This window comes from Aythya fuligula, chromosome 5, assembly GCF_009819795.1.
Source record: "Aythya fuligula isolate bAytFul2 chromosome 5, bAytFul2.pri, whole genome shotgun sequence".
In the NCBI taxonomy this organism is placed as follows: Eukaryota; Metazoa; Chordata; class Aves; order Anseriformes; family Anatidae; genus Aythya; species Aythya fuligula.
Genome location: NC_045563.1, coordinates 41265182 through 41290977, shown reverse-complemented (window position 1 = coordinate 41290977; position 25796 = coordinate 41265182). Strand labels below are relative to the sequence as shown.

General features: G+C 37.3%; 1 protein-coding gene across 3 annotated transcripts in view; it reads right to left on the bottom strand.

The window, feature by feature from the left end:
• The window catches only part of DPH6 (diphthamine biosynthesis 6), a 205239-nt gene that overhangs the window by 39581 nt on the left and 139862 nt on the right, over nucleotides 1–25796 (bottom strand). For all 3 annotated transcript variants that reach the window (XM_032189005.1, XM_032189006.1, XM_032189007.1), the window contains exon 13: nucleotides 21409–21651. In XM_032189005.1, the coding sequence (XP_032044896.1) occupies nucleotides 21409–21651 (243 nt within the window). The remainder of the gene's footprint in view (nucleotides 1–21408; nucleotides 21652–25796) is intronic.

Genomic DNA, 25796 nt, shown 5'->3' with positions numbered 1-25796 from the left:
CTCTCTCAGGTCACAGCAAGCATAAGACAAACTTTTCTACTTCCCTGTACTTGTCTTAGGTTGTTAAATCAATTACTTCCTATTTCTGCTTGCCTTCAGCTGCCATTTAGAATATGAAGAAATACATGAAAATTAAGGCCAGGAGAAAGTACATTTCCAAATTTAACAAATGAGATGAAAGGCTGTTCACGGTGCAGCTGTACAGCACTCATAACCTTTAACTTCAGAGTTTGCACGAAGCACAAGTGATGGAGCTACTGGGGACTAAAAATCTTTCACTAGCTGCTTCAGAATCATACAGAAATACTTCTAACAATGACCTCTCCTGACTTATTTTCAAGAAATCACTGACATTTGTGTTGTACATGGATTTGAGTCGTCTTTCAGAAATGTATATCTGTCTTAAATAGCTGAATATCTTTATGATAGCCTGTCTAGTACATGGGGATGAATATATGAATTCTGCTAAGAAGTTCCAAAGAAATTCATAAGAAATCATAAGAAATATCATGCTGGAACAATATGTTAGTATTAGGAGTGAAAATAAAGTGCCATTATTTCATTACTAAGTTGCTCTTCACAACTGATTCTGCACTCCCATCAGTGAGACAACACTTCTGGCAGACAGCCATGGTACTATGGTACTATGGTTTACCACAGTACTACGGTTTACTATGGTAAATGTGTTTTTAGGGTTCTCGCATAAGGATACTGCTGTAGATTGTTCTATAAATGAGCATAGGTTTTGGCCTAGACCTTTTTTGAGTACAGTCTTGAAAGAAAAAAGCAAACATAAATTGAGGTAGAGGATAAAGCAGTTTGGCTTGCAATTCTTGGAAAAGAAGTGACAAATAATTAATGAGGGGTTATAAAACAGGGCCAAGCATGGTTGAAAGCAGAGATTTCTTAAGGTATGTATGATCTGTTGTTTACAAATCTTTACAAATTTCATTAGGTTGTAGGTGTAGCTGCTATCTACAGGTATTTAGATAAACACTTAAACAGTTATTTTCTAGCTAAGAATTAGCAGTACTCAAATGATTTTCAATTCATGGGAGAGTGTATGCATGTTAAAGATTCCCATTTTCACTTGTTAGCATTTCCACAGAAAATTTAATCTTTTCTAAAAACAAATACTACAAAGCAACTTTGCACCAGCAATAATTTGGATGTCATTGGAAAAAAATAACCAGATTGTACAAGCTCAACAGCTGACTGCTGAGATAATATGGTGGCAGATGCTATTTCTGTGCTACACTTTTACATGATCTGATTTAAAGAGGGCTGGAGCAAGAAGCCAGGCAGCACCCTTTTGCTGTACAGGAGACAGCCTCTGAAAATAAATGGATCTACAATAATGCCTTCTTCCAGGAATGTATTCAATACACAAACTGTATTGTCTCAGAGATCACACTATGACAGTATTCTGATTCTGTCATGATCTGAAGTGGTTTATCCCAGGACAAAGATGTGATATGACAAACAGTTTAGAGAATGTGACTCTCTTATTTACCTTCCGTTTTGTGATACCAAACTAGATTGATGCCATATTGTGCTAAACATTGACAAGAGTACCATACTATGCTAAGTAATGTCTTGGAAGGTCTTCATGGACCGGTTAATAAAGAATCACAGCAGTTGACAGGAGTCAAGAAAACAAGTAAAACATTATGAATTGTTAGCCAAGGGATAGAGAACACAGTGGGCTACATTATGCCACTGTAGTAATTCACAGTTCATCCGCACCTTCAGTAAGATACACACTGAAAATGTTCTCCAGCCTCCTTAAGGAGGATCTGACAGAGGTTTACAAAATCATGCATGATATAAAAAGGGATAAGAACTGATTTTAGTGCATGCTTCTCCTTATGTACAAGAGCTACGGATCATCAAATGACATTAGTAAGAGCATGGTTACGAAAAATACAATGGTGGATGACACTTAAATTTCTTTGACAGAGAATACAGTGGTTACAAGAACTTTATGTGGATTCAAGGGAGGCCTGAACAAATACTCAGAAGACTGAGTCAGTGGGGATTATAACAGACATTTAAAATTCCTAGTAAAAAATATTTTATTTTATACAATAGTTAATAATTAATACAGAAATTAGTGATTTATATAACTATTAAAATTATTTTTTTACTTTTATTAATTTTAATATTAATTAAAATAGTTTGAGGTTGGGAGAAGATTAGGGTGGATATATGGTTTTCCTGTTCACATCTGAAGATGTGAAAAGAAAAAAGAAAAACAAAAAGAAAAGGAAAAGGAAAAAGAAAAAAAGAAAAAAAAAAAAAAAGAAAAAGGACAAAAAAAGCTTCATCCTCCCCTCCCCCCGCCCCCAAAGTAGAATCACACAAAGAACTGCTGGAAACCCACTCTTAAGGGGCCACATATATTTTTAATCCCCGTTTATACTGATAGAGACAGCAGTGTTAGCACAGAAAAGTAAAACACAATTTACAGCGCCAGACAGTGCTGAGCAGGAGGTTTGCCTGGTTTAGGCACCTGCCACAGCAACGCACACATCTTGAGCCCCATTACCACTGGAGTCATTGAGACAGTCAGCTGTGTTTTAACTCCTCTAATGAACTTGTGCTGTGGATGCTTAACTCAAATCTGCAAAAGTATAAGAACAAGTGGCTGGAAATAGAAGAGGTTGAAAGACAAGGCTGAAAACTTACTGAAGGCCACAGTACTATAGGTAACAAATGGCATCAAATTCAGTAAGGTATCTAATCACAAGAAAGGAGAATGGGGACTCCCACTATACTTTATACCCATGTGTAGGTTGAAACTGAAAAAAAGAGCTTGGTAGAAACATGCCTTAGCTAATATTTCCATTAAAATGTTTAAAATACAAGCCCTCAGATGGAAGGTTAACAATGGAGTACGTCGATTCATTTTTAAAATTGTAATTAACCTGTATTTCCATATTAAAGTAAATGGCTAGCTGAACTGCTGTGTGCTTAATTCTTTCCTGAGCTTTGTTCAGATACAAAGGTTATCACGTTGCTTATAGTATTACTGTGTCCTTGCATTTTGTAGGCCATAGTTCTTAGTAAAAATTCATTTTATTTTCATGGTATGTGTTCAGGGTATGTGCTATGTAAGAATAATCTTACACTAATGAATTCCTAATGCTTCAAAACAAAGCTCCAATGTTATGAATGTAGTTAAAGGAAAAACACTGGGATGTAGGGGCATAAACTAAACTACAGAGTAAGGTTTTATAAGTGCTAAGCTTGAAAGAGACTTTCTAGAATTTCTACAGATTTCTAGAATCTGTCTAGTAGTGTATTCTTTCATTAAAAAATGTAAAATCTACGTCAGTCCTATTAACACAGGAATAATAAGTATGGGACAAACCTATACTTAAAGCATTTTATGAGCATTTAACTATTTTACATAATTTAGTAGAAAAAAGGTACACATTTCAATTATTAACATTTATATAGAAAATTGCTTATTTTGACTATCCTCCATTTGTTCCAAATGAGAAATATTCTTTTTGTTGTGTGAGTAAGGACTAAGGACTACCTACCTCACAGATGAATTCGGAATTGGGCTATAAGAGACAGAGATGAATGCGTAATTGCTATCTCTACAAAGAATTGACTCAGAGAACAAAAAGAAAGATACTGTGATGTTACTTTTAGAAGCTGAGTTTATGAAAATCTTCTATGGTATGCATTATTACACCATTATAGTGGCAAGATTAATGTGCCTTTAAATAATACATTTAAAATTTCTTTTACACTGCCTGCATAAAACTCAGTGCATCAAACTCCTGAGATCCAGTTCAAGCTTTGCTAGAGAGTCTCTCACAACAATAGGTTTATGACTTTAAAAAGTAAAGATTCCACTAGGAAAACCACATAAGAATAAAAATGTCAGTTCCTGAAGAAAGTAGGATACAAGCAATCCTTTTCAACATCCTAGTTCATCTAATAAATAGGCCACATACATTCCTCATATAACACTCTTGAATTCAAAGAATGAATAGCACAGTGTTTTATAACAATAAAATTGTTAAGACTTTTTGCAAAGCTTACAAATATAAAAAAGTCTGATGTTTATTATTCTTTCCTGAAATAAAACAGTATTTGCTGCATGCCAAAAATACACAAGCCTGGCAGGCTAAAAATGAGGTCTTATAAACCTGAATATTTATAGTGGATCAAATACTGTTAATATAAAAAGAAACATTTTTTTCAGATATTTTAGTCCTCTCTACTCCACAACATGTTGGACAAGGTTGACAGTAGTTCAAGTGTCACCATGTCATATAGAAACTATTTTGTACAATGTCAGCTGGAACACTGAGCTGGTGTTACCAGCCAATGCTTGTTTGGTGTTACCCAACAGGGAGAATCTACAGAAAGCAAGATTCTACTTTATTTTTTGTTCCACTATCTGATAGCACATTTTGCAGAATATTTTTTGTGTAGTCTTTACCAATCTTTTGGAAACAGAAACAGCAAAAATAAAAGGAAATTAGATATAGGAAAACAAATATGATTTTAGAAATTTAGGGGCAGTAATATTTTAGGGTACTTTTAATAATTTTTTGTAATTCACAAGGACTTCAAATTAATGTGATCTCTCAATATAATATTTTCACAAGCTGGCATTTGGAAAAAAATTTACATGCAGGTACAGTGGTGATGCAAAATTAATTATTAGATACGAAGTAGTCAGCAATTAGCATGCCAAGCACAAAAGATTAAAGTTTGACAAAAGCAAAAATGGGTGAAGAAAATGAGCATGCTTCAAATTGTACTAGAAAGAGTATAGAAAATCTGAAACATATACAATATATTGCTGGCTATTTTTAAGATTTTTCAAGGTTAAAATCTTATGGTGGCTAACCAAATATATCAAAAGAAACAACTATAAAAATTAACTTTCGTAATATAACCGCTACCACACCAGTAAGCATTTTAAGGGACCAAATCACACAACAAATCTGATAAATTTAATTTTAGAAGACAAGAGAGGCATTTTTTTGTTTGTTTGCTTTTGTTTTTTTGGTATATAAAGAATATATTAAGTCTGCAGAATCAAAACTTTCATGACAAATGGTATCTGAATAGTATTACTGCAAGTATATGTAAGCTTTATAAAAAAAGACGAGCAAATGGCTGTGAAGACAGAAAGCGTTCATAAGAAACCAGATCAATAACTATATATGATCTATAGTTAATATCACTCAAACAGAATATTTTAGCAACTTGGTATTCTTTTACCCTTACTGTCAACAGAGGCTTCAAGAAGTGGTATAAATTTTCTTCATTTCTGTGTGATAGACAAAAGCTCAGCTGAAATTAAAGACATAACCTTAAAAGCTCTGTTTTGATTACATTTAGTATATAAGGACGTCATTTGCTCATTAATTTTGTTTCTCTTTTCTATTGTTGGATCCCTGCATTTTTTTTATCATTTGGGACACTGAGAAGGCACACTGCAGGCTCCGTGACATGATCAAACTAAGAGCAATCAGTATCGCATTTCCATTAAGACATAGTCAGCTTTGAGTAAGTCTCTAGAAGAAATAAACAACTGAAAGCATGAACAAAGGCCATATGAAAAGTCTGTAATAACTAGGCTAACACTTCAGCTTTTTGGGTTACCAACGCAGAAGTTTCCTTGAAAAGTAAGCTTAAATAATTACTTGTTAGATTAAATTGAAAGGAAAAAACGAAAACATAAAGTGGCCTGTAGAAATGGCCTACTAATTGACTACTACATGCGTAGTAGTCAACAAGAATCTCCTATGTAAGACTGAGACTTCCATTTTATCTTAATTTATCAGATAAGTATCACAATTTGTTCTATCCCATTATCTAACACCATAGTCTCAACTGCCCTATGGACTTCAGAGTTGTCAACTCTCTCTTGAATTTTATTCCATCTCTCTTCAAAATACATTTCATAATGTTATGTGACAATTATGCCACCATCAGAGCAAAAGAAAGATCTTAAAATGTTGGATAACTGGAAGCTATTGGAAGGGTGTGGTAATATACAACACCATATTTGTATGTTTTTAGGTGGTTCTAAACTTCAGACACAGTACTGAGCACTCAGAGGAAAGAATCTTCAGAGGACTGTAATTAATGTGTCTGGACACATCATGAGCACTATCAACATAGCCATCCAAGGGGCACAGTGCCTGAAATTCAGAATTAGACAACGACTATTAGCTTTAAAAATGCATGTGACTGGTTGAAGGAGATTTTTCCTCTTACTGGTCCCTTAATTACCCACACAGACGCATACTGAGACAGATTACATCTCAGTTTTGTTTGTTATGGTTGTGTGTTTGTTCTCCTTTTTCTGGGGGAACTGTTTATGGCTGCAGCAAAAAGATTTTAGTAAGCAAGTACTCTGATACAATATGAATATGTCTTTTTTTGCTGTAAGTCAAAGGGGCAGTCTGATTATGGGTCAGGAAGGGATTTCCACTTTTGTTAAACTCATACAAGTCTTGGGTTGTTTAGTTTATTCTGCAGAATTAGTCACAGATCCTCTCACTAACATAGCATCAGTTAGGTTGGAAAAGACTTTCAAGATCATCAAGACTTTCAAGATCATCATCAAGATTCCTGACCTACTGAGTCCCATCGCTAACCATGTCCCTTAATTACATGTCCACGCATTTCTTAAATATCTCCAGGTATGGGGACTCCACCACTTCCCCGGGCAGCCCATTCCAATGCTTGAACACCCTCTTCATGAATAAATTCTTCCTAATGTCCAAACTAAACCACCCCTAGTGCAACTTCAGGCTGTTGCATCATACCCTATCACTTGTCACCTGAAAAAAGGGACTGACACCCTCTTCCCTTCAGGTAGTTGTAGAGAGAGATGAGGTCTCTCCTCAGCCTCCTCTTCTCCAGACCAAACAATTTCAATTCCCTTTGTTCCATTTGTACAAAGTGTACATGCAAACCTAATAAACACAATTCCTACTGCACAGGAAGCTCAGTCCCTCTGTTCTCATCCTGTGGCATAAAATATTTTAAACTCTCAAGGTCTGATATATTTTTGGCTAAGTACACCCACAGGGTTCAAAATAGGAATACCTGGGTAAAATGCAATGGTCTGTGATATAAAGGTCAGACTAAATGATCTGGTGGTGCCTTCTGGCTGCAAAAGCTCCTAAAGCTCTGAAATCTGTTTTACCCACTACTTACACTCAGTCTTTCTACAGGCATTACTGTGCCTGAACAATAAAAAACCCACAAGAAGGCAACCATCTTACTCATTATGGCCTTTAATATCCCTTGCTGATAGTTTTAAATTTTTAAACAGCCCTACCTGTTGTGCTGTCTTTTATGTGTTCTCACAGTTACAGATATAATTTTGGAAGCAAAATATCTAAACAGTAAGCATAATAAAAATGAAACAGGTTAAAGCTTATTAGCTGTAGGGAGCAGATGTAGCAAAATCCTGCCAGTTCCCCTACATTTCCTCCCCAGCAGGGACTTTCTGTCAAGCTGTGAGTTAGCTCTATACAATAATGCAGGCTGCTGTTTTTGCAATTGCACCTTCCTATACCTCGCTATTGTACTAAAAATTCACTTTGATTTTTGATTTCTTCCTTGGTAATAATAATATTTAAAGCAATTCCTGCAGAGCTAAATGTAAATTCCAGCACTGCATGCTAGATACTCAAAAGGGCATGAAAATGTAAAATTGATAAGAAAATTACACATTAAAAAGCTGTTTTATTTGCTTTAAAAATATTAACTTCCTCTCAACAAACTAAAGATTCCTGAGCCAAGAGATAACCAGTTAATGACTGGAGTTAAGATTCCTTGAAATACCTCTCAAACATATATCATTCAATATATCAGTTACAATGTGGAAAAAATGATAACTATTTAAGGAACAAAGTCATAAATTGATAGCAATATAAACTGAAAGCAAATGAAGTCTGCCACATGAAACATGATCACAGACTGTCACTCTGAGGGTTTTATTCTTCAAGTGTAGTGTCAAAAATAAGCACTTAGAAAAGAGAGTTGAACTGAATTAAGGACATTCAAGATGGAAAGATTCCACTTGAAATTCACTTGAGAATGTGTACCCAAATGCGACAGAAAATGAGAAAATTTAATGGTCAAAATCTGCTTTCTGGGCATTAAGGTTATCTGATTTTATGATTCAGAATTTAAATTTGAGATCCTGATTGCAAAGATGTTTTCTTTGAAAGTCTACTTTCCTTCTGAACTTTGAATTTGAGCTGTTGAGCTAATTTTCAAACCAAGTGTCAGCTCTTACCTCACATAGTCTAACTACAGTCACAAGTTCACCTGCGGATGTATAGCACCATTGGCTACTGCTGTTACACCTGAAATTAAATTTTGTAGTACATAGTGAAGGAAATTGTGATATTACTGGAGGCAGAAGAAAACCAATCTGAAAATTCTGGTGGCACTCCTAAACTCCTATTAATTGCCAGACTTTCACTCATTGAGACAAACACCTTTAAATCTATTACATGAAATAATAGATTTGGGTCAGCTGTCTGGTCTCTCTGTCCTGCACTCTCACCCACTGCCTATGGAAATTAACTCCACCCCAGCCAGACCCAGTATACCCACTAATTAAAGGAATTTCAGGGTAACTAATTTTAGGCACCTAAAAACGATAAGCCAATCTTGAGTTAAAATGCCTTTACATAACACATATTAATATATATGCTAGTTAAAACTTGATGAAAAATACAAATACATATTCATGGATATGTTTGGGTATGTATGTATGTACATTTATCCATATGCATATATATGTGTATGGGGAGGATGGGAAAGTGAAAATATGTATCTATACATCTCCCCTTGTCATTCTGCAGAGCATGCACAGGGAGACTATGCACTACTGAACAGATATCTATAATTCCATGCAAAGATACACTTGACAAATTATGACAAAACTTTACAAAAAATGCTGACTTAATTAGAAATGATTGACAATTAGTATTTTCATCAGTTAACAGTTACGTTTTCCTCTTTCACAGAATCACAGAATCAAAGAATCACAGAATTTCTAGGTTGGAAGAGACCTCAAGATCATCGAGTCCAACCTCTGACCTAACGCTAGCAGTCCCCACTAAACCATATCCCTAAGCTCTACATCTAAACGTCTTTTGAAGACTTCCAGGGATGGTGACTCCACCACTTCCCTGGGCAGCCTGTTCCAATGCCTGACAACCCTTTCAGTAAAGAAGTTCTTCCTAACATCTAACCTAAAACTCCCCTGGCTCAACTTAAGCCCATTCCCCCTCGTCCTGTCACCAGGCACATGGGAGAACAGACCAACTCCCACCTCGCTACAGCCTCCCTTGAGGTACTTATAGAGAGCGATAAGGTCGCCCCCGAGCCTCCTCTTCTCCAGGCTGAACAAGCCCAGCTCCCTCAGCCGCTCCTCGTAGGACTTGTTCTCCAGACCCCTCACCAGCTTCGTCGCCCTTCTCTGCACCCGCTCAAGCACCTCGATGTCCTTCTTGTAGCGAGGGGCCCAAAACTGAACACAGTACTCGAGGTGCGGCCTCACCAGAGCCGAGTACAGGGGGACGATCACCTCCCTAGCCCTGCTGGTCACGCTGTTCCTGATACAAGCCAGGATGCCGTTGGCCTTCTTGGCCACCTGAGCACACTGCTGGCTCATATTCAGCTGACTATCAACCATCACTCCCAGGTCCTTCTCTGCCTGGCAGCTTTCCAACCATTCCTCTCCCAGCCTGTAGCTCTGCTTGGGGTTATTGCACCCCAGGTGCAGGACCCGGCACTTGGCCTTGTTGAACTTCATGCAGTTGACCTCAGCCCATCGGTGCAGCCTATCCAGATCCTCCTGCAGAGCTTTCCTACCCTCAAGCAGATCGACACACGCACCTAACTTGGTGTCATCTGCAAACTTACTGAGGGTGCACTCGATGCCCTCATCCAGATCATCAATGAAGATATTAAAGAGGACCGGCCCCAGCACTGAGCCCTGGGGGACGCCACTAGTGACTGGCCTCCAACTGGACTTGACTCCATTCACCATGACTCTTTGGGCCCGGCTATCCAGCCAGTTTCTAACCCAACGAAGCGTGCGCCAGTCCAAGCCAAGAGCAGACAGTTTCTTGAGGAGAATGGTGTGGGAGACGGTGTCAAAAGCCTTGCTGAAGTCAAGGTAGACCTCATCCACCCAGCGCGTCACTTTGTCATAGAAGGAGATCAGGTTCATCAAGCAGGATCTGCCTTTCATAAACCCATGCTGACTGGGCCTGATCGCCTGCTTGCCCTGTAAGTGCCGCATGATGACTCTCAAGATAATCTGCTCCATGAGCTTCCCTGGCACTGAGGTCAAACTGACAGGCCTGTAGTTTCCTGGGTCTGCCCTCCGGCCCTTCTTGTAGATGGGCGTCACGTTTGCTAGCTGCCAGTCAACTGGTACCTCCCCCGATCGCCAGGACTGCTGATAAATGATGGACAGCGGCTTGGCCAGCTCCTCTGCCAGTTCTCCCAGTACCCTTGGGTGGATCCCATCCGGCCCCATCGACTTGTGCATATCCAAGTGCCGTAGCAGGTCACCAACCAGTTCTTCATGGATAGTGAGGGCCACATCCTGCTCCCCATCCCCTTCCACCAGCTCAGGGTACTGAGTATCCAGAGAACAACCGGTATTGCCGCTAAAGACTGAGGCAAAGAAGGCATTGAGCACCTCCGCCTTTTCCTCATCTCTTGTAACTAAGTTTCCCCCCGCATCCAGTAAAGGATGGAGATTCTCCTTAGTCCTCCTTTTTGTGTTGATGTATTTATAGAAACGTTTTTTGTTATCTTTAACGGCAGTAGCCAGATTGAGCTCCAGATCAGCTTTGGCCTTCCTAATTTTGTCCCTGCACAGCCTCACTACATCCTTAAAGTCCTCCCTAGTGGCCTGCCCACTTTTCCAAAGATTATAAACCCTCTTTTTTCTCCTAAGATCAAGCCACAATTCTCTGTTGAGCCAGGCCGGTCTTCTTCCCCGCCAGCTCGTCTTTGGGCACGTGGGGACAGACCGTTCCTGCGCCATTAAGATTTCCCTCTTGAAGAGCGCCCAGCCTTCCTGGACTCCTCTGCCCTTCAGAACCGCCTCCCAAGGGACTCCACCAACTAGTGTCCTGAGCAGCTCAAAGTCAGCCCTCCAAAAGTCCAATACAGTGGTTGTACTGGTCCCCTTCCTGGCCTCGCCAAGAATAGTGAACTCCACCATTTCGTGGTCACTCTGCCCAAGACAGCTCCCAACAATCACATCCTCCTTCTCTGTTTGTGAAGAGAAGGTCTAGCGGGGCACCACCCCTGGTAGGTTCACTAACCAGCTGCGTCAGGAAGCTATCTTCCACGCTCTCCAGAAACCTCCTAGACTGCTTTCTCAGGGCTGTGTTGTGCTTCCAGGATACGTCAGGGAAGTTGAAGTCCCCCACGAGTACAAGAGCTGACGATTTCGCAACTTCTGTCAGCTGCCTGTAGAATTCCTCATCCGTCTCCTCATCCTGGTTCGGCGGTCTATAGCAGACCCCGACCAGGACACTAGCCTTGTTGTCCCTGCTGATCCTAACCCAAAGGGACTCGACCTTGTCATTCCCAGCCTCGAGTTCTACAACCTCGAAAGACTCTCTAATATAGAGAGCCACACCACCACCCCTTCTGTGCTGCCTGTCCCTTCTAAAGAGCTTATAGCCAGGCATTGCAGTACTCCAGTCATGAGACTGGTCCCACCACGTCTCCGTGATGGCAACCAAGTCGTAGCCTGCCTGCCGCACGATGGCTTCCAGCTCCTCCTGTTTGTTACCCATGCTGCGTGCATTGGTGTACATGCACTTCAACTGGGCCATTGCCTTATCCTCCGGCCTTGCCATCGTTCCCCGTGGCACAGCCCCAACAATCCTAGCTTCAGCCCCATCCCCCTTCCTACCTAGTTTAAAGCCCTCTCAATGAGCCCTGCCAGCTCCTGGCCCAGGATCCTTTTTCCCCTAAAAGATAGGGACCCGTCTGCGGCCATCAGGCCAGGTGCTGAGTAAAGTGCCCCATGATCGAAAAACCCAAGATTTCTGCGTTGGCACCAGCCTCTGAGCCACGTGTTTAACAGGTGGGCTTTCCGTGTCCTCTCTGAACCCCTCCCTGCCACCGTAGGGATGGACAAAAACACCACCTGCACTCTTTGAGGCTCACTCCCTTCTTTATAGAGATATATGAAGTTACCTACTTTGTCATCTACAGAATACGGATACACCACAAAGGTGCTTATAAATGAGATGCATAAAGACCTGCATAATATTAACACTGAGTAATGTCTAAAATGAAATCAAAGTTAGATTTCGAGTGTTACCAGCTGTGTTACAACTAAAGGAATGACAAGAGCTATACACATGTATCACAACAGCTGGAAGCATTTTTAATTTTCATCCATAAAGCTGAATAAATACAGAGAGGAAGCTGAAAGTGATTATTCACTGCTGAGCTGGCATGCATGTTACTGGGTACGGACCAGCTAGCACTGGTTGTTTTTGTTGTGCAAACACTTAAATAAATTTCAAATAATGATAGTTCACTTTTAGGTTGTCTTACATACTCGTTTAAAAATGGAGTACAGAAAAAAAAATATATTTTTTTTTGTTTTATCTTGACATTTATGAGTAAAGAAATCAAATATCTATAATTGATTTAAATATATACACACATACATGTGATTTAAAAGCCACTTGGATATTTTTAGAGAAGGGAAAAGAATGTGATCAGCACAGAGAACCAGAGATCAAGATAATCAAGTACTGGAATTTAGTAGGATCCCTTGGACTGTACTATACAGTAGTAAGCCAGTATTTCCACTGGAAGGCAGTGCAGATTTAGGACAGACCAGTTGTAAGTAAAACATGGAGGCAGAATCTGGCTGTTCTTTTGGTCTTTAGGATTAACTCATCTGGATGAGAACAGAAGAACTCCAGAGCCGATGAATGTCCTGAGGTTGGTTCCTTCATTGTGGAGATCTAAAGTGCCCTACAGGTAATTAGGACTGCAGTTTAATACAGAAGTTTCTTGAGTGAAAATAGGACCTTCATCACTTTTAAATAAAAATGGCATCTTACCCTCTGTATGGAGGCACTGACAACAGGTACCAGACTCAGGGCTGAAATCCTCTAATGGCTTTCACAGCCATCACAAGTAAGACTTTTGACCAGAGGCTCTGGTCTGAGCAAAACACTGGATGCATATATGTCCTGTTGCTTAGCACAAAAGTGACAGGCTCAAAGCAGAATTAATATTTTCAGCAAAGGAGATGAAGAATCACTCAAAAAAACTCTTATAAATGGACTGCTCCAGGGGAAAATTAGTCAACCTGGATGAACTAGGCTCTTTACTACCCTGAACAATTTGACATGTGCTTCTTCAGTGTGTCTAACTGAAAAACAAAGTTAATTTGCATGTATATATTACCTGTAAATGCCAAATATGCTAGTGTAAATCAATTCATGGGAATCAGAGTTATGGTGCCTTATACCAGCTGAGAATTTGATCGCATCTCTATTTTCACCAACATTCACACAAGCAAGAAACCCTCCCTCCTCTTTCTTATGTTGTTCATATTTTATGTTTATGTTCTACAACAGATTAAATTCATGTACACTGTTTAGAACTTTATGCAATCATATGTTTATTTATATGTATATTCATGTTCTAATAATGGCTTTAGGTAAGAACACGTACACTGCTTCATTGTTCTTTTTGTTGACTAAATTCCTTTTTAAAATTAATTAAGTTTCCACTAAATTACAAATAGGGTATTATAATCTTCCTTTTTATAAGAAAAAGGAAATTGGCAATTCTTTTACCTTGCATTGTGGCCCGGTGTCAAAAGGCAGAATAGTTTCAAGGACCTCCAGAGTTCCACTATCTGCATTTGACCTGTGTTAAATATTCTCATTACAGTCGCTTCAAATGAATACAAAAGCTTTGTTTAATTCTAACACAGGGGAAATGAAATACACCAGGCACAAGATGAAAGACCCACTACCACTGTGCTATTTGAATGCACTGCTTGTTCTTAACGTGGGCCATAAAAGAAGCCTGCTTTAATACATCAAACTGTAGAACACTCAAAATAGCATCTAGTAGCAAAATAAATGTTATAAACCTGATGAGACAATAAAAGGAAACAGAAACATGTATTTTCTTCATATGGAATTTTTGATAGGTATAGCTACTGGCTTGTGGCAATGCTTTTCAAAAATATTTAGTTTTCTTTTGCTAAAATGACCAATTACACTAATTAGTCTGTGCAAGATTTTTCTGCAGTGTAAATGTAACAGGGTTTTAATCTATCATTTATACCTTTATAACATTTGTTTTCTTCTTACATTTCAACTATTCTGTTTGAGAAGCTAGTAAAAGAAGACCAGTTAAACTAGTATTACCTACACTATTTTCTATAGGACACAGAGTTTACAAAACTATTTGGAAATCTAACAATTGTATTCAACATAACCATTAACTAATATGTATGATAAAATATACAAAAACATGTACCTGAATATTACAGACTTACAAAATCTGTTCGCGATGCTGAAAAAGTACATATCCTCTCATGGAAAGCTTTTATTTATTTATTTATTTATCTTATATTCCTTTTAGGTTTTATTGTAATTTTTTCCATAGGTAGGTAGAATCTTAAACTCTGTCCAATCTGTTGCAATAAGAACAAGCTTTGACTTCCGGTATTTGAGCATAATCTATTTCTAATTAGGATAAAGAGTCAGCGAATACATGAATTTTATTTAAATTCATGCCAGTCTGCATACTTCAAATACTACGTGCACATCTGAACAATGCAGCACACTGCTGTTTTACAGATCCACGGTGCCATTCTAAATGAGTGCACTGAAGACATAATTACTCCAGAAACCACTGCACACAGCTAGACAGCTTCTGGTTCTGGAAATAACTTGTTTATAACTACCTTGCAACTCTGCAAACTTTTGTAGGCAAAATGGAAAGATGTATGGTAGTATGAATGGTACTTGTGGGGGCATCAAGGAAGGTACAATGCAGGTGTTCCCTACAATGGGCTTTTAGATGAGTGATCTCAGATATTATAAAAAAATATCTGGTTCAAGCTAATTTACATCTTTTGACATCTAAACAGTTTGTAAATCTGGACAAAAGGGTTTAAATCTAGCTACGTACATTTGGCACCAAGCTATTCAAGTGCTGCAAGGAACCCATTCATAATATATATATCAGATCAAACATTGCAAATCTTTTTTCCATCACTTCTGCATCATGCGATACTAAGACACACATTGTCAACAACCTGACTGGCATTCCTGACAGCATGAAAGTCAGCTCTAGCACTCTGCTGGATTTGAAACAACCGCAGGATCACAGCCACTCATACTGAATTCTTACCATAAAAAGGGAATTTTCAAATCTACATTTGCTCAGCAATTTATTGGAAAGAGTACCACAAAACTCAAACTCAAACTCAAACTAAAACAAACAAACAAACAAACAAACAAAAGCTGTGTTATAAAAGCCAAAACACACATTTTTTCACATCACATGAAGATTTTGCCAGGTAGATTTTTCATGGCTGACTATAGAAAATACAATGGGAGCAGCCTAACAAAATAACTCAGAGTGAACATTGTGGTATTAGAACTTTTAATAAGCCTGCAATTACATGAAATGTCTTCTTACGCAACGCTTCCCTCTATTCTTAACAAAAAAAAATTGTTTTCATTGTTTCCTCCAGCTTTTCAAAATCTCCCTTCACCAATAGTTTGGGATTACTCACAAATACAGGCAATGCGAAACTTTGTGGTGGTAACAAAACATGGAGTACTAAATGTGCTAAATAAAACTATACATTTTTCTTTTTATAGCAAATAAATTAGAGATAACATTTCAGATAGTTCTAGAAAATCTGCCTCAGATTTTTTTGTATAACACCAAATCAAAATATGAGCTGAAACTCATTTTTATCATTCAGTCATGTTTATTAAGAACTATATTTCAAAAGGAGTAATAGGCCTCCAAACTTAACTTTAAGTGAGTTAATGTGCTCTTAACTCAGAGAAAAATTGAACTAGTAAAACTTTTTCATGGAATGTACATTTGATCAGCAACAGCCAAAGCCAGTATCTATTACACAGATTATCAAAATTGACTTATTTTACTGGCCTAGCTATACCCACTCTTGCTGGGGATTAGTAAAATGTAAGAATAATAAAACAGAGCAGTTAAACAAGCTGGAATGCCGGCAGTCTTGTGACACTACAGCATGTTTCGCCTCATGTCAGTGAGAATAACGAAAGAAACCAAAGAGCAGACATTCAGAGGTAGAAAAAAGCAGTTGTGATCTTGCCCGTCTCAACTAATCTAGTGGAGTCTGCTGCACAGACAGAAGTGTAATCCATGACCTAAAATACACTAACAAAGTACTACAGTGATGGTTCTGCATGGAAACCCATAGGGAGGAGGAAAAGCAGGTAGAGAGTGGACTCAGCTCTGAACTAAATATAGTGAGAGCACTATCCAAACAGCACAACTCAACCCTCATTGAATCAAGTGTGTACAAAAAGTAAATTAATAAAATTTTGCAGGCACAGTCACTGTTATATCATTATACAATAATTATTTGGAATATTTCCATCTATCAATAATACCATCTGTCCCACCCAATACAAATGGACTACAACCCATCTGGCTTATTTTTTTTCTATTGATTACTCTGCTGAATGAGTTAGCAAAACCGTTTACAAAATCATCATATTACATGACACTGTCATTAAAAGATGTGAAGTAAAGAAAAACACAAGATGAGACTTAATTGGAAAACTGTCAGTTCTTCTTCCAGAAAGTTTTAGCGATGCTATAAGTTTTTTTTTTTCCTTTTCTTTTTTCTTTTTTTTTTTTTTTTTAGCTACTTAAAAAAAAATGGAAAAAAAAAAACAACCTGTAAATGCTGACTACTGGATTAGGTGGAAACTGTTCTACCACACTATCACACAATTGTTACTATTTCTGAAAAGTATATTAAAGAGGTTCCCCAAAGGTATCTCCTTAAGACTGTCAAAATGTCCCAAAGTATGCTGGTGAGAGCTTAAAACTTTTCAGGACTCCTAAAGAGACTGTGGAAGGAGTATATCTTAGAAATGGGGTGGTGGAAGCTGCTGAAGGCTGGCACTTGCATTTGTTATTTCCTATTATGTTTCCTAGGATTTGGCTTTGATTATTTGTTTGCATAATTGTCTCCATTCTATTTTTGCAGCCTATATTTCTTTTAACTACTGCTTCCCTTCAATTTCTACAACAACCTTAATAACAATGCAAAAATTTCTTGTCTATCCACAGAATTTAACTGCTTACCTATCCTCTATTCTAGTTTGTCACCCTATTCTAGTTTGAGTTTCTATAATGCTCTGTTAGTTTTAACACAGGAAATCTCTCGTGTATGTTCACAAGGTTGATCCAGTGATTTTTTGTTTTGTCAGCACAGTGATTTAGTATTTCTTTGGAGTGAGTCCTCTCTGAGGCTGCTCTATTATCCTTCCCTCCTCACTCATCTTTTTTCCTCCACAGTGGGTTCCTCGAGGTTACAGCCTTCCATCTCTCCACCATATTTCTGTTTCCTCTGCCACCCTGAATGGCTTTTCCAATGACATGCCAGTTCCAGCTGATGCAGGAAGAAGATAGGGGGGCAGGGCCAGATTCCAGCTCTGTGAATATGATCCTTAATGGCTGTGGGTGTCTGGATCTCCGGGAGGCAACGTTCAGGGTGGTACTGGAACAGTAAGGCCCCAGGGAACAGGGACCGGAGCACAGGCACCCAGCAACGATTTGGAGCCAGGGAAAGCAGGATGACAGCAGTGGAAAGGAGTTGTACAGGTAGTACGGAATGACACTGAAATATGTTTATACGGCCCCTATATATAAAATATATAGAATGATTCAACTTAAGTTGCTGACTAGTAGTACTTAGGTAGAGGAAATTTACCAGACATCACTGTGACAGAATGCTAATCATGCCAATGCCAATGATCTAGTCAGTGTGCTAAATACACGTACCTCAATCATAATACACCATCATTCTGCTATTAAACCCAGAACATTCATCAAATAGAACTGTAAAGTCTAAAATCTTCCTTAAAAACATAATTAAATGTATGGTTTATAATGTCTAGTTTACAAGAAATGAATTTTGAGCTTCACTGTTTTGTTTGCACAGTCTCTATTATTTCCATGGATGACAGAAGCAGAACAATTTCAATTGAGACACAATTTGCTCTTATTAAACAATCTGTAGGTTGGTATTGATTCATGCCCTTGTCTGCTGCTTGAAATAAAGTTCAAAAATAATAAAATACTTTTTGGTTTGGCTGACTTAATTTACTTGCAGAAAGCAGAGCGTTATTTCATATAATTGTATCCAATAGAACTGACTGTAGTAGTATTTGAATACCAAAAAATAAATAAAAACTAAGACAAATAAGGGATGTGCTACTTATATTTTTAAATACAGATGCCTTTAGAGTAAAACTACTGTGTTCTGGCTTCCACACAGTAAGACAGTATTTTACAAGCTACTTCAAATAAAATATTAAGAGGTGTGAAAACAACATTTCCTGTTTTCAGTGATTCTATGGAGTCAGGGACAAGTGCAATTTAATAATTTGTCAGAAAACTTTACCATTTTCCTTCTTCTGAGAACAGAATCAGACAAAAAGAACATTTCTACTATTACCGGCTAGAACTTCTCCATCAATACAAAACCTATTGATGAACGTCTATTTGCGTTAACAATTACATAATCAATTATATTTTCAGGACAGGACAATTTCTCCCCCTGGTTCTCTGTAGCAGAAGCATTTGGTACATCTTTCCCTATGCTTTGCTGTGCACATAAACATTACTAATCAAAAAGTATTCATAGCCTGAGGAAAAAATCAATTCTGAATCTCCTTTTGACAAAATGGTAGGGAAATTGGAACATCTGGCTGCTAAAAGCATCTCTTTCCCACTGATATTTTACATTTTTCCAAAGCATTTTTAGATCATTTTGCGGCACTCTTTACTTCATCTGCTATCTATTTTTTTTGCTATTTCTGATTATTTCATTAATGAATATGATCCAAAAAGCACAGATTAAGATTGATAAGCATCCTATAGACTTGTTTGATGTTCTTCTAGGATGTTTTTTCTTAAATATTCCTGAAACCTGTTAGGCAGCTAACTCTTCACAGAAGTGAGTGTAGGCAGCAATCCATTTTTTAAACTATGGCTTGAGCAATCAGGAAGTGATAACAGCCAGATACTATTAAAAACCCAAAAGTAAGCAACCTCATGTGGTATTTTTCCAGTAGCTGAAAGAACTGTCTAGTGATCTCATTACGTCAAAGAAAGGAAAGACTAGATAAACAATCTAGTACATAGACTAATTACAGGAGACTTAAAGATTATATCTGGAAAACGGAAAAGTTTCAAAGAACTGGCAAACACTACCAATCTGCCCTGAAATCTGTGTCTGTATGTACTACAAATGAGTAGGCATGTAGGCTACATGGACATGGTACATGTTATTAATCAGTCACATAGCAAAAAACATTCTCAGCTTTTCAAAATGACTTTATAGGGCACTTTCTGACAATAATTTCTCTACCCTGAATTAGCTTAATGCTACTACGACTCCATGCAATGTCTCTAATTACCGCCTCTAAGTCATCATAAGATAGTAAATCATCTAAAACATTTTACCTTAAGATAATGTTACTAAGATATACTTGAATATGCACTGGTGTCATACTTGCTGTTTCCATTTAAAGCTTGCAGCATCAGTCTAAACCCTTAAATATGGCAGTCAACATTATCTTAAGAACTATATTAATATCTCTGCAGAAAGTCTTAGGATATGATATAAGTATGGCTAGCAAAAACAAGCCTGAGGGCTTCCTAAGTATGACACAAGCTTTGGAATATCATCCCTCACAGAAAAAAAGAAAACCTAGGGCATTCATGAATTTGAAAATATTGGTATAGCCTTCTGTGTGACTAGAAGAACGTCTTCTCTAGAAGAATGTGTCTTTCCTAATTCAGTTTTACTGTTTCCAAACCAATCCATAGAAAGGTATGACCATTTTTCAACAGCACTACAAAAGGTGGGGTTATTACTGCACACTGAGGGTTAGCTACTTTGGTGAATTTTTAGTACACAAGGATCTTAATAACTGACCTATTTCAAATATACTGTAATATTCAACTTTTCACAAGGCATTCACCAAGAATACCATAACATATAAAAACACCTGACAGCATGCCCTAGAATAGAAATTGCAAATTGTAAACAAACCAACAAATTTTACATTAAAAACACAAACAATCATATCTTAGCAGACTTAAGAGTGCTACAGAGAAGACTAGGAATGTTTCAAATTCAATTTGCTTGGTCTTGGAGGAGGGTACTCAGGAGGGTACTTTATTAATAAATCTAGGTTGATTGTGTCAACTTCCATACAAAGCTTACATCTTCACTCAGAGACAAGTGCCTAGTGCAAAGACCGAAAGTGAAGGCAAAAAAAGACTTTGGGAGCATTGTTCCTTCTATGGTAGTATTAACACAAGCCATTTATCTCCCTGAGAAACTATAGCAAGTTATATTAAGTTGCATAGCAATTCTGTAGTAACTACCCTTGTTTAGCCATTTATGAAGTAGCTACATATTATTTATTTAAGGTTTTTGGCCAATACCTTTTTAATGCTTGCAGAGTATTCTGTGGCCATGGTACATTGGTACATACACAAAAGAAATTATTATAGTATGATTATAAATCACTGGGGAAATTATTATGCTATTAGAGATCATCTAGGGTGAACCAACAGACTGGCACATGCCATCCTGGTCTTAGAAGTTCAGCTGAATAATAAGTAATAATAAGCAGTAAACTGCTAAACTCAGTTGTCATGACAATATTGCTTGTAAGAAAGAACGGGGAAAAAACATTTCAACAGAACAAGTAATAAAAAGTTAAAGTAAAATGCCCAGTTCCTATTATGTAAAAATATATAGGCAGAGGTAATTCAAATACAGCATTGTTCTCATTTTTGCCTGAGGAACTGGCTGCTCTTTAAGAGTTTTTTAACATATAGCTTTGGGGAATTAAGACAAAGTTAGTGATGAATGTAACTTTCTATTAAGCAATTTTCTGTCTCAATTGTGCACAGCCACTTATGAGCCAGAACATAACAGCTCAATCAAACGTTATTATATCAGCTTTACTTGAACCCCTCTGAAATGTACAGAGAAAATTTTGATATTACTGCAAGACTTAGGGGGAAAAAAACACAACCCAGAAAGAAGAAAATGGATATCACAGCTACCTTTTTACATTCTTTTAATTTCTTCTGCCATATAGAATGAGCGACAGGAACATGCTTGCTGTCAGTTACATAGCAGCTCGCTGTGATGATGTGGTAGAGCGCTGTCTTCTGGCTCATAGCTTGAAGGACTCTCTCAACATGACGGAGGGCAACTACACTCTCTGTCCATATGCCGCCACTAACAAGCTGCATAGTACAAGGTACTAGAGCTATCTGTCCAGCACAGTAGAGAATATCTCCAACCTAGGGAAAAAGAAATAAAACAGTAAGTAAGATTCTGGGAGTGCAAAGAAAACAAAGGAAGCGTTTTTCACCTTTCCAAGTAATTTCTTCCAACACCACTCTTCTTTGCCATCCTTTGTCACATCACTAAAAATGTTGCAAACATGGCATTCTAACAGTCATTTTTGATACGGATTTATATATACTATATGAATACAGCACTGTAATAAACTTTAACAGCAAGTACATGGATGTTTGTGTCAGTTCAAAATAATATCTGATGTTACTGACTGTTACTGCTGCTGGATGACACTGATGACCCAACACGGTTAAATATATTGATTGAATATATTGAATATATTGACATCTATATTTCTTTTAAGTAAGCTTCCATTTTTCAGTGTTCCATTTGTTTCAGTGTTCAGTTTCAGAGCGATGATGTATGCTCTCTTTCAGAATGTTATAAAAATTGTGACAATCCAGAAGGTAAAAGGAAATTACAGACTGAAAATAAGATGCAAAAGAGTGTTATTTAACTAAAGAGATGGATTAATCTTTTGAAAATTGAATTAAATGGGTGGCCAGATATGCCATAAATATATGCTAAGTTGAGCTGCAATGCAGTTACTTTGGGCTGATTTTCCTAAAACTTCCTGGCAACACTCTGAAGACCTACTTTCTTAATAGCAGCCAGCAAAGGAAACGTTTATTCTTATTATTCAGACATCTCAACGATTTATTATAAAATCTTAATGTAAATATCAAAACTTTTCATCCTCTTATTCTGTAGTTCTCTAGAAAGTCAGTACATTTCCTGATCAGTGAGGCAGTGAATGTTATTCCAAATCAAAAGAAAACTAAGTATAGAAATGGGAAGTAAGGTGGGCGTAAGCAGCTTTGAAGTCTGCACAGAAAGCAATTTGCAATGAGTAAAGAGAGTGAAAATGGACTGTGCAAGGAATCTTCATGAAAAAATTTCCAGAACTTACTGTATAAACTGTAAAAATTCCTCAGAATTAAGAATAATTAAAAAAGAAATCTGTGTCCTAGAAGACATGGCAATCAAACCATGTGACAGACCCATATGCAACTCCAAATCTGTCCTCGTAACTGTCTGTGTCTCACAAAAGACTCACACGTGTAACTATTGGAAGAGTATCTTATACAATTTGGCATACAAGTTCTATGATTAGCAGCTGAAGAGGGGGAGGAGGCAGAAAGGAAACATAATATATCAACTGACACTCATCAACTATTTAAATTGTTTAAAATATCTGAAATATTGTTTTGATAATGCTATATATAATCCTGAATTTTGAAAAAATATGCAAGTAATATTTTAGTTTATAGGAACAAATGGTCTTCTCTTTTTTTTTTTTTAGTGCTATTTTAAAATATGTGCCATTGAACAAGGGAGTCCAGCCAGCTACCAAGTGGCATACTGACAAGATGAGAAACAAATTCAGGAAGATATGATTCGGAGGGGCACAGGTTTGTTTTTAAAGTAAGCCATTCATTTTCACCTCTGCTAAGTGAAATTCATGTTATTAGTCGAAAATGCCAATACAGGTAGTAAATACTTTTACAGAAAAAAAAAATCACACTAGCAATGTTTATTCCTTTTTTTCTGTTGGGCTCCTGGTTTTCCATGCATCACCCATGTTAATTATTAGGTAGACAGAAGAGCTGTTCAACCAGTTCACTTCCCCTATTCTTGAACAGATTGTTTGAGACATAATATGAATACTAATTAACGATAAAATATCTGTCAGTGTTTTGAAATACGGACCAAGATAGCACTTTCTTAAAGTATCCTGGATAGTATCCTGGATAGTTCTGATACAATTAGCCCCATTGGTCATAAGCAAGGTCAAAAAAAATCTCTGAAGGATTTGAGCAAAATTGGCACTGCTTTTGGCTCAGAATCAGTGGGAGTTTTGCAGAGTTCTTTAAAAAATAATTTTAAAAAAAAACCTCTGTTCCTAACATACTTGTTTGTATCTTAAGATGCAATTAATAGAAAAACAATATTCTCAACATGCCACCATGCTATGAAAGGGTGGATACAACGGGGAAAGAGGGAAAAAGGATCAAAAGAGGCCACAGGTTTTCAGCAACTGTACTTCAGGAGGACATAATTTAGGGTAAGGAAAGGGGGAGGGATGTTTCTCTTCTCTTTCCCAGTGACTTGGTCATGAAAAGCAAGTATAAATAAACAATCAGCAGGGGCAAAGCAGAAAACCAGTAAAAACACTGTTTAGCAGATTTCAAGAGATTGTCTCTGAAATATTTGAAACATTATACAGAAAATTGTTAGCAGAGTAAAAAGCATTTAAAACAGGGAAGATTTTATAATATCTTGTTCACAGTACTGAAATCTTACAACAGGAGATGTCACAATGTATGGTGTCAGTCCTTGTGTTGTGAAAGTGTTGTGCAAAACCCTGATAGAACTTTGCAACAGTTTATCCTTTTGGAGTATCTTCAAGGATAACAGAAGATTTTTCAGACTATAGATTCACAGTGTATCAAGTCTAGAGGACTTGTGTATCCAGGAAATTCAGCAGAGAAACAAATCTATAATATAATGGATATGTATTCATACACTGAGGATTTAATTTTCACTTTAGCCAATACACATATTTCCAGTGCTAAAATTTCATTAAATATTGGACAAAAGAAAAAAAAAATAAAACAAAAAACTTGTCCTGCTGAAATGCTCACTTCTACCAATTTATTTCCAATATAGCTTGAGCAAGGCTAGCAGTTTATACAAGGAGCCTCTTGCAATTACAGATTTTTTTACCTTTTCTTTTTCATTTGTATCACTGCAAGTTAAATGAAAGGTGAGTCTTGATAACCTAGCACAATAATTTGGCAGTTCTTTGTTTCAGTTAGCACAACTGTAAGTAATCAAGGGAATTCAATAGACAACCAGAACCTCAAAGTAGACAATTCATACAGACAGGAATGCTAAGTTCTTATTTAAGAATTACTGCTTTTCATACTGTACTTCTGCTGCTAGAGATAAGTCTAATACAGAGCTAGGTCACATCAATGAGGAGGGAAGAAGGTACAGCAGCAACTGTCCTTCTTGCATTCATTTTTTATAAATTCAGGAATTCACTTTTTGGAATGAAAGCATTCCAGGCTACAGTGGAAAGGAAAAGTCAGAATGATGCTTGGTGCCACTTCAAATTGTTCTATCTCATGGAAAAGTCTTTAACAAGATTGTACGTCACTGAAAGTACACAACATATCTGCATTTTCAGGATGATCCCTCCCACAAAATATAATTCAGGAAAAGACACAAGGAGAAAAACAGACTTAATTGGACATAAGGACTAAGTTAAGCTGTTAATTAACCAGAGAAATCTATAATTATTTCTTCTTGGAAAGGAACAGAAGTAACAGGATACCTCTAGATTTGCACCAAGTTGTTGTTGTTATTAAAGGCTAACAACAAATGGCTTTATAAAAACTTTACAAAACTTTTCCTGCTGGTATTACTAAAACTTACTGGTGATTAACTGGCATAAATATATAAAGTGCATAAAAATTCTGAGAGACATTCAATCATTCACGTATAGATTTTTATGACAATGCTAATATTTGCACCATATGAACCAACGCATGTTTCTTGGAAGGGATGAAGTCAATATGTAATCAAGCAAATCTTTGTTCTGAATGCAGTATGGTGTCTGAGTGACTGCTGCCCTTTAACAGGTCAGGGTACACAAAAGATTCAGTGACCTTTGACCCAACAGTGAAATAACCTACCATTATGTTCAGTCAATGTAAATAAGCATAACTGACAATGTGCTAATAGGCTGCCTCTGGTCAGCCATGTGTACCTCTGACCTTAATGAAGACCTAAATCAATTAATACTCCAGGCAATAAAGACCTCTGGCTGATTAAGTTAGCTAGAAATCATCTTTTCTAACAAGATTAAAGCTGTAAGGTGGTGAACTTTTTATTTAATATATGATAATCCTTTCTTCCTAGGGCCCTCTTATTTTAGCTAATGATAGTAAAATTGCTTTTTGCAATGTGAAATCTTTTATTCAACTACCTAGTGTGAATAAAGTTTTAAAGGTACTGTTCAGACAATGGTAATTGAAAGGCTTTGAGTTCACACTCGGAACACAAATTACACCTGACTAAT